The sequence below is a fragment of the Loxodonta africana genome, chromosome 7 (assembly GCF_030014295.1).
Source record: "Loxodonta africana isolate mLoxAfr1 chromosome 7, mLoxAfr1.hap2, whole genome shotgun sequence".
In the NCBI taxonomy this organism is placed as follows: Eukaryota; Metazoa; Chordata; class Mammalia; order Proboscidea; family Elephantidae; genus Loxodonta; species Loxodonta africana.
The window spans coordinates 33,655,892-33,671,156 of NC_087348.1; the positions used below are offsets into that span (position 1 = coordinate 33,655,892).

Sequence of the window (15,265 nt, forward strand, 5' to 3'; positions counted from 1 at the left end):
CAAAAAAAAAAAAAAAAACACAAAATAATAAGTGTTGGAGAGGTTGTGGAGAGACTGGAATACTTATACACTGCTGGTGAGAATGTAAAATGGTACAACCACTTTGGAAATCGACTTGGTTCTTCCTTAAAAATCCAGAAATAGAACTACCATAAGATCCAGCAATTCCACTCTGTAGAATATATACTAGAGAAATAAGAGCCCTTACATGAATAGGTATATGCACACCCATGTTCATTTCTGCACTGTTCACAATGGCAAAAAGATGGAAACAACCAAGGTGCCCATCAATAGATGAATGGATAAACAAATTGTGGTATATTCACACAACATAATACTATGCAAAGACAAAGAACAATGATGAATCTGTGAAACATCTCATAACATGGATGAATCTGGAAGGCATTACGCTGAGTGAAATTGGCCATTTGCAAAAAGACAAATATTATATGAGACCACTGTTATAAGAACTCAAGAAAAGGTTTAAACACAGGAGAAAACTTTCTTTAATAGTTACAAGGGTGGGGAGGAGGGAAAAGGGGCATTAACTAAGTAGATAGTAGACAAGAATTATCTTAGATGAAGGGAAGGACAACACATAATACGGGGGAAGTCAGCACCACTGGACCAAACCAAAAGCTAAGAAGTTTCCTGAATACAACCAAACACTTTGAGGGACAGTGAAGCAGGTGCAGGGTTCTAGGGACCATGGTTTCAGGGGACATCTACGTTAATCATCATAACAAAGTTTATTAAGAAAATGTTCTGCTTCCCACTTTGGTGAGTGGTGTCTGAGGTCTCAAAATGTAGCGAGTGGCCATTTACGACACATCAATTGATCACAACCCACCTGGAGCAAAGAAGAATCAAGAACACCAAAGGCACAAGGAAAATATTAGCCCAAGAGACAAAAGGGGCCACGTAAACCAGAGACTCCATCAGCGTGAGACCAGAAGAACTAGATGGTGCCCAGCTACCACCAATGACCACCCTGACAGGGAACATGACAGAGTATCCCTGATGGAGCAGGAGAAAAGTGGGGTGCAGAACTCAAATTCTAGTAAAAAGACCAGGCTTAATGGTCTGACTAAGACTGGAGGAACCCCAGAACACATAGCTCCTGGACTCTGTTAACCCAGAACTAAAACCATTCCCAAAGCCAACTCTTCAGACAAAGAATAGACCGGACTATAACAAAATATGATACTCTTGAAGAGTGTGCTTCTTAGTTCAATAACCCGAGACTAAATGTGCGGCTCCTGTCCACAGATAAAAAGGGAAAGGATCTGGTTGAATGGAAATGGGCAACCTGGAGTGGGAAGGAGCAATGTGCAGTCACATTATAAGGGATAGCAACTAGGGTCATATCACAATGAGTGTATAAATTTTCACATGAGAAACTAACTTGAGCTGTAAACATTCACCTAAAGCATAATTAAAAAAAAAAGAAAGAAATTTTAGGAGGCATTGCTTTGGGCAAATCTGCTGCAAAAGGCCTTTTTGTTGAAAAGCAAAAATGTCACCTTGAGGATTTAGGTGTGCTTGACTCAAACCATGGAGTTTTCAATAGCCTCATACGTATGTGAAAGTTGGACTATGAATAAGGAGGCCAAGAAGATTTGATGCCTTTGAATTTTCTTGGTGGGGAAGAATATTGAATATGTCATGGACTGCCAGAAGAACCAACAAAAATGTCTTGGAAGAAGTACAGCCAGAATGCTTCTTAAAAGCAAGGATGGCAAGACATTGTCTCATATACTTTGGACATGTTATCGAGGAGATAAGTCTCTGGAGAAGGATATCATACTTAGTAAAGTAGAGAGTCAGCGAAAAAGAAGAAGACACTCAAAAGAGAAGGATTGATAGGCTCAAGCATAACAACTGTTGTGAGGGTGGTGAAGGACCAGGAAGTGTTTTGTTCTGTTGTACATAGGGTCCATATGGGTTGGAGCCAACTGAAGGGCACCTAACAATGTAATCATTGCTGAGATTAGTCCCTTGATCTTGAAAATAACCACGGATCATATTTTAACATAACACAGAGAATGTTTCAAATAAATTCCCTACTCTAGTTATATTTCCATGTCTATATATGAGGATATTGAAAACACCATGACTTGGGTTAGGTGCACCTTAGTCCCTAAGGTGACATACTTGCTTTTTACCATTTTAAAAAGATCTTTTGCAGCGGATTTGGTCAATGCAATGTGTCTTCTGATTTCTTGACTGCTGCTTCCATGGGTGTTGATTGTTGATCCAAGTAAAATGAAACCGTTGACAACCTCAGTCTTTTCTACATTTATCGTGAAGTTGCTTATTGGTCCAGTTGTGAGGACTTTTGTTTTTTTTATGTTGAAGTGTAATCCATACTGAAGGCTGTGGTCTTTGATCTTCATCAATAAAGGCTAAAAATCCTCTTCACTTTCAGCAAGCAAAGTTGTGTCATCTGCATATTGCAGGTTGTTAATGAGTCTTCCTCCAATCCCAATGCCCCGTTCTTCTTCATATAGTCCAGCTTCTTAGACTATTTGCTCACATTACAGATTGAATAGGTATGGTGAAAGGATACAACCATGATGCACGCCTTTCCTGACATTAAGCCACGTGGTATCCACTTATTCTGTTCAAAGGACTGCCTCTTGGTTCATGTACAGGTTACTTACGAACTCAATTAAGTGCTCTGAAATTCCCATTCTCCACAATGTTATCCGTAATTTATTATGATCCACACAGTCAATGCTTTAGCATAGTCAATAAAACACAGGTAAACCTCCTCCTGGTGTTCTCTGTTTTCAGCCAGGATCCATCTGACATAAGCAATGATACCCCTGGTTCCACTTCCTCTTCTAAATCCGGCTTGAAATTCTGGCAATTCCTTGTCGATATACTGCTGCAGCCAATTTTGAATGATCTTCAGCAAAATTTTGTTGCATGTGATATTAATGATATTGTTCAATAATTTCCACATTTGGTTGGATCACCTTTCTTGGGAATAGGCATAAATATGGATCTCTTCCAGTCAGTTGGCCAGGTAGCTGTCTTCCAAATTTCTTGGCATAGATGAGTGGGCACTTCCAGCTCGTTGAAACATCTCAGTTGGTATTCCATCAATTCTCAGAGCCTTGTATTTCACCAGTGTCTTCAGTGCTGCTTGGACTTCTTTCAGTACCATTGGTTCCTGATCATGTGTTACCTCCTGATGTTAGAAAGTCGACGAACTCTTTTTGGTATAGTGACTCTGTGTATTCCTTCCATCTTCTTTTCATGCTTCCTGGGTCATTAATATTTTCCCTATAGAATCCTTTAATATTGCCACTCAAGGCTTAAATTCTTTCTTCAGTTCTTTCAACTTGAGAAATGGTAAGAGTGTTTTCCCCATTTGGTTTTCTATGCCTGCACATGTCATCGTAATACTTTGTCTTCTCAAATTGCTCTTTGAAATCTTCTGTTCAGCTCTTTTACTTCGTCATTTTTTCTTTTGCTTTAGGTACTCAACGTTCAAGGGCAAGTTTCACAGTCTCTTCTGATATCCATTTAGGTCTTCATTTTCTCTCCTGTCTTTTTAATGACCTCTTTCTTTCTTCATGTCATTCCACAACTCATCTGGTCTTTGGTCATTAGCATTCAACATGTCAAATCTATTCTTGACACGGTCTCTAAATTCAGGTGGGATATACTCAAGGTCATACTTTGGCTCTTGTCGACTTGTTATAATTTTCTTCAGTTTCAACTTGAACTTACTTATAAGTAATTGGTTCTGATCTGCAGTTGACACCTGGCCTTGTTCTGACTGGTGATAGTGAGCTTTTCCATTGTCCCTTTCCACAAATGTAGTCGATGTGATTCCTGTGTATTCCATCTACTGAGGTCCCCATGTATATTTGCTGTTTATGTTGGTGAAAAAGAGTATTTGCAATGAAGAAGTCATTGGCTTTGCAAAATTCTATCATGTGATCTCTGGCATTGTTTGGATCACTGAAGCCATATTTTCCAACTGTGATCCTTCTTCTTTGTTTCTGACTTTTGCATTTCAATCACCAGTAATTATCAGTGCATCCTGATTGCATGTTTGATCAATATCAGACTGCAGAAGTTGGTAAAAATCTTCAATTTCTTCATCTTTGCGTAGTGGTTGGTGCATAAATTTGAATAATAGTTGTTTTAACTGGTCTTCCTTGCAAGTGTATGGATATTATCCTATCACTGACAGCATTATACTTTAGGATAGATGTTGAAATGTTCTTTTTGACAATAAATCCAATGCCACTTCTCTTCAAGTTGTCATTCCCGGCATAGTAGACCATATGATTGTCCAATTCAAAATGGCCAATACCAGTCCATTTCAGCTCACTAATGCCTAGGATATTGATCTTTATGTTCCATTTCACTTTTGACGATTTGCAATTTTCCTAGATTTATACTTTATATATTCCAGGTTCCAATTCTTAATGGATGTTTGTAGCTGTTTCTCCCCATTTTGAGTCATGCCACATCAGCAAATGAAGGCCCCAAGAGCTTGACTCCACCCAGGTCATTAAGGTCGATTCTACTTTGAGGAGGCAGCTCTTCCCCATTTGTATTTTGGCTGCCTTCCAACCTGATGGGTTTATCTTCTGGCATGCTGTCAAACAATATTCTGCTGCTATTCATAAGGTTTTCTCTGGCTAATTCATTTCAGAAATAGACTCTTGGGTTCTTCTTAATCTGTCTTAGTCTGGAAGTTCACCTGAAACCTGCCTGCCATGGGTGACCCTGTTGGAATTTGAATACTGGTGGCATAGCTTCCATCATCATGGCAACACACAAGCCCTCACAATACAACAAACTGACGGACAGTGGGGGACTACATGTTTAGGGAGGATTAATAAAAACACATAAATATTTCTCTTGTTCTTTTCTGAGCCAAGGCATCTTTCTTTTCATATATTATGTCTTTTACTTTTGACAGGAACTTTTTAAATTTAGGCCTTCTTGTTCTCATTTATTTGATGAAAAAGCTGAGGCTCATAGGCTTCAAATGACTCACCAGAAATCTTCCTCATGATTCTGCCCCCTCTGTTTGTAACAAAAAAAGTCCAGATAATGGTCATGATTTTCTCCAAGAAGTTTGGGACTGCTGGTTGCCAAGAGGCCCTTCAACAAAAGTGCAAAGCATGTTGCCGTGTATATTCATGTCATTCTCCTGCCTCCATTTCTGTCTCCCAGTTCTCTCTCACCCCTACTTCATCTTCTTTGAAGATACCTGGCAGGCACTGGTGTTCCTAGCAGGCAATTTTGAGATTTGAGTTCTGGGTAGTAATTTTGCCATGTAATCTGTCCCATCTTTAATAACTTGCAACCACATTAAGAAAGCAAAAATCCAGCTTTCTTCCATAGGAAGAGAAAAGCATGTATCTTTAAAAAAAAAAAGACAAATATTCAGTAATTCCTTTCCTTTTTCCATCTGTCTCCTTTCTCCATTTCTGCACTTACTTAAAACATACATGGGGTTAGAAATGGGAGACTGCAATATTAATAGTATTCATAATGTTAACTGTAATAAATAATAATTATTACCAGTTACCTTTTACAAAAGGGGAAATTAAATATTAAAGAGGTTAAGAAACTTGTTTAAGATCATATAGAACATAAGTGGTGAAGCCAGAATTCATGTCTACCACACATATTTCGTTTATCTGAGCCTTTAACTTGCTTCAATAATTTCACACTCCTAGAAGAAATGGGGAAACCCTGCTGGTGTAGTGGCTAAGTGGTATGGCTGCTAACCAAAGGGCAGCAGTTCGAATCTGCCAGGTGCTCCTTGGAAACTCTATAGGGCAGTTCTACTCTGTCCTATAGAGTCACTATGAGTCAGAATTGACTCAACGGCAATGCGTTTGGTTGTTTTTTTTTTTTTGTAGAAGAGATGGGCTTAAGCAATCCTATGGAGAAAGGATTGAGGCTTCCTCATGTGGGTTTAGAATAAGTTGGGGTTTAACTAATTGGCCCCAAGGTTTGCTTTTGCTCTTGGGCTATCTTAGCTGGGTAACTCATTGGACCATCCTTAGGGACTGGTCTGGATGTAATGGTTTCTTTGGAGCTCCTGGGGCTGAAAGCCTGCCATAGACTTTTGTAAACTTTTTTGTGAATTACTATAAATATTCAATGCAGTATAAATAGAAACATTAAATCATGTTTTCCCAAAAGAACCTGTAGATAGGGATATTGCCTCAAATTCATTTATCTGTCAGTGTACCTTAATAGTTTCTTCTGTAAACACACTTTCAGGAACCAGAATGATAAACTTTTTTTTTTTTTTTTCACCACTTCAATTGCTTCTGGAGAGAAGCCATGTAAAATCTGCATATTGAGAGTCCCCTGTCTTCATAAACTTTCCAGTCTCCATAACCTCCTGTGATAGAAAACATCAATAAATGTCAACCAAGTATCCTTTCCATGTTTCACCTGGGCTTCATATAATTCATCTTCTAAGTAAATTAAAGCTGAAAATGTGAAAAATATACTTTATTGGAAGTCATATATCTGCTCATAAGGAAAGAGGTAAGCTTTTCAAGTCTATCTGAAATATTCTCTTCACAATAACTCTTCAAAACTGGTCTGGTGGCACCTGTACTCTGATGGAATCTATACTCAGTGCATATTCTGAAAAAGATGGAGTGTCCAGAGAATATTTCCACTGATGAAGGGTGAAGGTAGTCCAAGTATCCTAACCCGTCCCTAGCCTCACAGCAAAGTACACTATCTGTCAAAGGACTTTCTGTTCATACAAGCAGAAATTAACTACACCATGGGACTGAGGCCAACCTGGAAGAAATTTCTTTTTTTGAGGGGGTCCTCTCATTTAAAGAGTTTGAAGTTCATTGGTGATGTTTCTCAGTGTAAAAGAGGGCTGTACTTCTACACGGTTGTCCTGGATTTTCAAGACCTGTGGCAACCCTTGATCATGACCTGAAATGGCACCCCCCCTCAGGTTTTGGGGCAAGTGGCAATGCAGTGGGCCAGGGAGAAAAAAAGTTGAACTCTGTGATGAAATCTTGGGTCACACTACCCTCAATAACATTCTCTGTTCGCCTTCCCGCATATCTTTCTGTATCCCATCCCCTTGCTCTTCTTCTTTCCCTGACATTTGCTCACTGCCACTCTCCTCTCTCCTGCATTAACTTCATCCAGTCTTTGCCCTTCCTTCCCTTCACCATTATTTATTATATACTTAGTTTTCTGCTTTGATATTTGTCCCACCATGAAGTTAACCATGGTTGATTTTGGTGTCAGGACAGAAACTTAAGGTATTAGTTGGCATCCTTCTCTGCTGGCTAGTGACTTTTCTTGGATATAATCTACATGATTAGTTGGGATTTGATGATTTATATAACTTGTTGTTAGATGCTAGAGAGAGAGGCTATCTAGCAGCATATAATCTTTGTTATAGCCTGATTGTACTCGGCAAAACTCTCTATTATAGATCAATCTGTGCACATAAAGAACACAAGACAAATGGCCATAGTCACCTCACCAAAAATTGTGCAGGTAAAATGAAACAACAAAAGTGAAAACCTGCTTAAATTAAAGTCACAGAAAAATAATATGTAGTATCATACTACCCTATTTGATTCAAAACATATTTAATAAAGTACATAGTATTATAAGAGCATGGGGGATAGAGTTAGATGTCTATTTGTCTGGAAAGAGAAGGGAAGATTCTGGGGCTAGAGAGAGAGTTTTGGGACAAGGTATATTTTGAACTGTTTACATTTCAACAGGTAAAGTAAAAATTAAGGTTGCTATAGAAGAGCAGGAGCCCTGGTGTCACAGTGGTTAAGTGCTTGGCTGCTAACCAAAAGTCCAGCAGTTCAAATCCACCAACTACTCCTCGGAAATCCTATGGGGCAATTCTACTCTGTCGTTTATGGTCACTATGAGTCAGAAACAACTTGACAGCAGAAGGGTTTGGTTTGGTTTATAGAAGAGCAAATAGCAAGCTCCACTACTGTGAAAGGTGTGATAGGTAGGATAGACAATTCAGGAGTATTAGGAAATAATGGCTGAACTCAGTAATAGAACTCTGAGGTACTCTTGATCTGAACTAATGCATACATCTTAGTAAAGTGCTGTTTGCCTATCTTCAGGTTTCAAATATTCTCTTTGCTTAGTTGAAACAAAACCAAGTAGAATTGCATCACCTGGCTTTCACAGCTCTCCATTAACCAGGAAAAAAAAAAAAAAAAAAAGGCCTAGAGTTGATTCCAACTCATAGCGACCCTACAAGAAACCCGCAAAGGTTTCCAGCTGTCCATTATCAGCTCACAAACTTACCTTTTACAACTTTTTGATTTGATGAGAGTACAGTTTTTATGATGGTCGCGTCTATGTTTACCTGAAGCAGTGCATCTTACTCACTTGCTAACCTAACCGCTCCTCTCCTCACAGCAAATGACAGTTTTTTTGTTTTGTTTTTAGCCCCTATTAGGAACTTAGTGTATTGAAACTGAGTAATAATTAATTCACTTTATATTTGTCAGAGATAATTCGAACTTCCAGTCTGAGCTTCTAGATATTACTTACATCATACTTTGCTAGTATTTCAGCTGTACTGCAAAGAAACATAAAGTTTTATTAATATTATAGAGCTTTATTAGAGAGACAATTTGAGTTATTAATTTTCAAATGCTGCTTCTACTTAGGGAAATGCAGTGTAAGCTTATTCAATACCTTAGTTCCAGAGAGCCTATTTAGAAACTTCATTTTCACCCACTGAAATCTGTAACTCCGTTTCTTTCTCGTTTTTGAAACTTCACCATCCCTCAATTTGTTCTCTAGGGTTCTCTCTACTTTTGGAAACAAAATTCATTAGATATTATCATATATGGTGGTATGTAATTCTTAAGTAATTAGTTACCTTATTCAGAGGCATGTTATCCCTCCAATTTAATTGTACAGAGTTTGAAAACACATTTCTATATCCCACTGTAGCTACCACAGAGCTGATGAGGTTCTTAGTACCTATGATGGCTGACTTGAATGTGTTATTGGTCCATTGATGGATTGGTGATTAATCAGACAAAATCATTATAAAATAAATTCTAGATCCTTTGAGGTTAATATTAAAAAGTAGAGAAAAAATGTGACAGAATAAAGATATAAGTCCCCAAATTGAAGAGTAAATTACATAAATGTGAAAAAAGGGAAAGAACTCAAACTTTAAAGATATTAAAAATTAACTGACAAAGATATATACAACTGAGAAAGAAAAATTGTAAGAAGTAAAAAATACAAAAAAAATTATACTATCACCAGTAATCAAGGAAATGTATATCATTGATTCAGTTACACTCATCAAGCAAATAAGATAATGCTCTAAGTTAGATTTTCATTAGAAATCTGTTCCATATTCCTGTAATTTTAGAAATATATGGGAAAAAATGCAATTCTTACATGAAAAGGGATATTTAAACAAATTATGGAAAAACCTGGAAGAATATTTCAGCTGGACTACAAAGAAACTTTTTATTTATATTACCTCTGTAAAGTGGGATTGGGAAGTTACGAATTTTAGAAGGATGCTTTTCTTTTTTAACCTGTAATCTATTGAAAATGTTAGATATTTTAATATGTACATGTAATCATTGATAATTAAAGTATTTCTAATAAATATTGATAAAAAATTGGAAGTTCACTTGAAAATAATTGCCAGCAATTATGAAAATAATAACTTTTGCCTCAATAATCCCCTGGAAATTTAATATCTGAAATGACTACAAAAAAAAAGAGGTTCAATTAAAAGCCTTTTATGAGAATGAAAATTTGAAAACAAATGATAAAAAAGTTTTAAAAACATATTATGAATTTTTAATACAATAATTTATAACTGCTAAAATTAATAAATGCATTATAGGTGCTCTTTACATAGGAAAAGACTTTTGACAATGCAAAATGAAAATCAGAACATTTAAAATATTATAGAGTGATTGCAATTCTATGGATATGTATGTATATAAGCAAAAAATAGAGTAGGAGAATGGGGAAGATATTTTCATGGTGAAATTATGAAATATTTTTTCAATTATGCTTTAAAAGAACAAAAATTGGCAGGCCTGACAGCTATTACCATACTTAAGCCCATTATAGCAGCCACTGTGTCAATTCATCTCATTGGGAGTCTTCCTCTTTTTCACTGACCCTCTTCTTTACCAAGAATGATGTCCTTCTCCAGGGACTGATCCCTCCTGACATGTCCAAAGTATGTGAGACGTAGTCTCACCATCCTTGCTTCTAAGGAGCATTCTGGTTGTACTTCTTCCAAGACAGATTTGTTTGTCCTTTTGGCAGTCCATGGTACACTCAATATTCTTCTTCAACACCACAATTCAAAGGTGTCAATTCTTCTTTGGTCTTCTTCATTCATTGTCCAGCTTTCACGTGTATAGGAGGCGACTGAAAACACCATGGCTTCGGTCAGGCTCATCTTAGTCTTCAAGGTGATATCTTTGCTTTTCAGTACTTTAAAGAGGTCTGTTGCAGCCAATTGGCCCAATGCAATGTGTCTTTTGATTTCTTGACTACTGCTTCTATGGGTATTGATTGTGGATCCAGGTAAAATGAAATCCTTGAAAACTTCAATCTTTTCCCCGCTTATCATAATGTTGCTTACTGGTCCAATTGTGAGGATTTTTGTTTTCTTTATGTTGAGGTGTAATCCATACTGAAGGCTGTGGTCATTGATTTCATCAGTAAGTGCTTCAAGTCATTTTCACTTTCAGCAAGAAAAGTTGTGTCATCTGCATAACTCAGGCTGTTAATGAATCTCCCTCCAATCCTGATGCCCTTTTCTTCTTCATAGAGTCCAGCTTCTTGAATTATGCATACAGATCGAATAGGTATGATGAAAGGATATAACCCTGACACACACCTTTTTTGACTTAAACTACACTGTATCCCCTTGTTCAGTTCAAAAGACTGCCTCTTGATCTATGTACAGATTCTTCATGAGCGCAAGTAAGTGTACTGGAATTCCCATTATTGCATCCATAGAATGTGAAACTCAATACCATGTATCTAACATGAGTAATGAATAATTTCACATATGGAGTAATTATGCCCAATAATACTAACCTCAGTGATTTATTCTTGTGTTTCCTGACTGACAATGAAGGTGAAACCAAGAGTCAAAAGATGGGGAAATGAATTCTTCTTAAAGCCTAAACCAACCAAGGCACTAAAGTGGTCAGAATAATTTGCAGAAAGTTGTGTACAAATTAAGGAATGTTTTTCCTAAAGGGAACCTCCAAATTTAATATTTGAATTATATGGGAATATTGCTTTTCAAATATTGAGATGCATATAGGCATATATTTCATACATGTTTACTTTAGTAAAAAAAAACTCAAATCCATCGCTGTAGAGTCAATTCTGATTCATAGTGACCCCGTAGGACAGAGTACTACTGGTTTCCAAGTCTGTAATCTTTAGGGGAGTAGACTGTCACATCTTTCCCCTGAGGAGCAGCTGGAAGTTTCCTACCACCAACCTTGCAGTTAGCAGCCTAATGCTTAACCACTGCACCACCAGGGCTCCCTACATACACTTTCAATGTGTCTATTAGAATCTAAGTTTTATAGGAATAAAAAGTTTCAAGATATTGAAGTGACTTGTTCAGGTCATACAGAAGAATAAGCAGTTCCCAGACATTGTCAGATTGCACAATTACCTGTGAGTATTTTTTTTTTTTTTCTTGCCCAGAATGACTTGATTCCACAGGAAGACTTTGAGTCAATGGCTGTAGTTAAAGAATGGACATCAGCAGTAAAAAAAAAAAAATCCCAAGTGATTCCATTGTTGTTGTTAGCTACCGTCAAGTTGCCCCTGACTTGTGGTAACTTCGTGCACAACACGGGATCTCTCCATTGTAATTCATAGAGTTTTCATGGACTGATTTTCAGAATTAGATCACTAGGCTTTTCTTCCCAATCTGTCTGAGTCTGAAAACTCTGCTGAAACCTGTTCAGCATCATTGCAACATGCAAGCCTCCACTGACATAGGTGGTGGCTGCACATGTGGCACATTCTCTGGGAATCAATCGAGTCTCCTACGTTGGAGGGAGAATTCTACCACTGAACCATCACGGAATTAGAACTATAAAGTTGTAGTTCAGAGTCCAAGTCTGCTGCCATTGCCAAGTCAATACTTACACACTTTTCTTTTCAGAGAAACCATTTCTCAGCTGCAACCTTTTGACATCATCTGTAACCATGGAGTTGAACAGCAGTGTGACTGAGTTCATTCTGTTTGGGTTAACACAGGATGTTCTGAAGGAGAAATTAGTGTTTGTGATCTTCTTGTTTCTCTACCTTGCAACTCTGTTCACGAACTTATTTATTGTTATGACCATCAGATACAGTCAGATGTTAGGGGGCCCCATGTACTTCTTCCTTTTCTACTTGTCCTTTACTGATGCCTGCTACTCAACAACCACAGCTCCCAGGTTGATTATAGATGCTATATCTGAGAAGAAAGTCATCTCCTACAATGAGTGCATGGCTCAGATTTTTGCAGGTCATTTTTTTGGGTGCATGGAGATCTTTGTGCTCATACTCATGTCCTTTGATCGCTATGTGGCCATTTGCAAACCCCTGCGATACACAACCATCATGAGCCAGCGTGTCTGTGGTGCATTGTTGAATCTGGCCTGGGTGGGATCTTGCATCCATTCATTAGTACAGGTTTTCTTGGTTTTGAAATTACCATTCTGTGGTCCCAATGTTATTGACCACTATTTCTGTGATATGCAGCCTTTGTTAAAGCTTGCCTGCATGGATACTTATGTCATAAATCTACTCATAGTATTTAATAGTGGTGCCATATGTACTGTGAGTTTTATAGTCCTGATGATCTCCTATGTTTTCATCTTACACTCTCTGAGTAACAAGAGTGCAGAAGGAAGAAAGAAAGCCCTCTCTACCTGCACCTCCCACATTATTGTTGTCATCTTATTCTTTGTTCCTTGTATATTCACATACAGTCGCCCACCTATCTCATTTCCAGTGGACAAGATGGTGGCTGTGTTTTACACTATTGGGACACCCTTGCTCAACCCTCTGATTTACACTCTGAGGAACGCAGATGTTAAAAATGCCATGAGAAAATTATGGGGCAACAAGCTATGACTTGAAATGGCAAAGAACAGAAAACACCAATTGCTGATTCTTTAGCAATTTAAATGAAATTGGATTGATAGAGAAGAGAAAATGTTCTTATCCTGATGTGGACAATAGAATCCTCTCCTAGAAATCTGTTTGAGGACATTGGTAGAGTAAGCACAGGCCCATTTTATTTTACGCCAATGTCACATAAAATAACATAACATTAAAAAAAAAACATAAAGTACACTAATATTTGTGGGAGTGCTAGCCCACTCCCCACCTCTGCTCTCTGCACTGATACTGTTGGTGTTTTGCAGTATGTGAGCCAGATCCTGTTGTATATATGGCTTCACCTCACTCATTTGTACAGTATTCTAGTTTGAATTTATCTTCTCCATGTTATTGATCAAGGACAAATTTGAACATTCCAGAAATCACGAAGATAATGCAGGACCAGGCAGTGTTTTGTTCTGTTGTACATATAATTGCCATGAGTCAGAGTTGACTCCATGGAAGCTATCTATCTACCTACCTACCTACCTATCTAGCTATCTAGATATTTATACAACTAAAAATATTTTAATAGATATATATGTAACACCACCTGTCTGTCATTTTGTTGTACTGTGGTGGCTTGTGTGTTGCTGTTATGTTGGAAACTATGCCACTGGTATTTCAAATACCAGTGGAGTCACTCATGATGGACATTTATCAGTGGAGCTTCCAGATGATGGGCTAAGAAGAGGGAAATGATGGTTTACTTTGGAAAAAATTGGCTAGTGAAAATTTTATCAGATGAATATTGTCTGATATAGTGCTGGAAGATGAGCCCCTCAGGTTAGAAGGCACTCAAAATACAACTGTGGAAGAGCTACCTCCTCAAAGTAGAGTTGACCTTAATGACATTGGTGCAGTCAAGTTTTCAAGACCTTCATTTCCTGATGTGGCATGACTTAAAATGAGATGAAATAGCTACAAACATCCATTAATAATCAGAACATGAAATGTACAAAATATGAATGTAAGAAAATTGGAAGTCATGCAAAATGAAATGGAACATAACAAGATTCATTTCCTAGGCATTAGTGAGCTGAAATGAACTGGCATGGCCAATTTAAATAAGACAATCATATGGTCTTCTATGCCAGGAATGACAAATTAAAGAGAAATGGTGACACATTTATCTTCAATAATAACATTTCAAGATCTATCCTGTCAGGAATACGATAATATACGTATGCTTACATGGCAAATTAGTTAATAATATTATTCAAATTTCTCATCAGCCATTAATGCCAAACATGAGGAAACTGAAGTTTTTTTTTTTTACCAACTTCTGTAGTCTGAAAGTGATCAAACATGCAATCAAGATGCATTGATAATTACTGGTGATTGGAATGCCAAAGATGGAAATGAAGAAGGACTGGTAGTTGGAAAATATAGCTCTGGTGTTAGAAATGATACTGGATCACATAATAGAATTTTGCAAGACCAATGACTTATTCATTACGAATAGCTTCTTTCAGCAGCATAAACGGTGTCTGTACATGTGGCCCTCATGTCTTCAATTTTTCAATATGTTCCTCCCAAGTCCCTGGTCATCCAGCCAAATCACTAACCTCAGCCCATAAATTAGTATACAGTTGTACATCTGGCCATTTCTCTTCCCAAAGAAAGCAAATAACCAGGTACACTGCTGGAAGTTCTGCCTGCTGGGAGTATTTCCCTTCACCAGTGTACTTCAGGGGGGTCCCAGAAAGGGGCTTTAGTGCTGCAGCTGTCCATTTTTCAGTGGTGCCTGTGTATCACACAGAAAAAAAAAACACAGAACCATCTGTAAATCAGGCAAGAGTATTCACTTCCTCAGTCAATTGATCTGAAGGAACTTTCAATAAAGTCATAGGCGCAAACTGGGAGATGGAAGGTAATGTGACAGGAGTGGGGACCATGAGTATTTGGGCCACTTCCTCATGCAACTTACTTGTGCCTTCAGGTCCTGCCTAGTCCCCATTTCATCTATACTACTTCCACTTAATGATGGACAGCTGCTGTGCACCTCCAACTTTATGGCTTTGTGGGTGAGACAACACCATGGTTAACATTCAGTCTCTACTAAGGCCCAGTAACA

The 15,265-nt window shown here is 37.8% G+C and overlaps 1 protein-coding gene across 1 annotated transcript; it reads left to right on the top strand.

Annotated features, from left to right (window-relative positions):
• The first annotated feature begins 12,125 nt into the window (after positions 1-12,125).
• LOC100671568 (olfactory receptor 4C11-like) lies at positions 12,126-13,161 on the top strand. The gene has a single exon (XM_010592277.3). It carries the CDS (start codon positions 12,247-12,249, stop codon positions 13,159-13,161), a length of 915 nt encoding a protein of 304 aa, XP_010590579.2. The 5' UTR covers positions 12,126-12,246.
• The last annotated feature ends 2,104 nt before the right edge of the window (positions 13,162-15,265 follow it).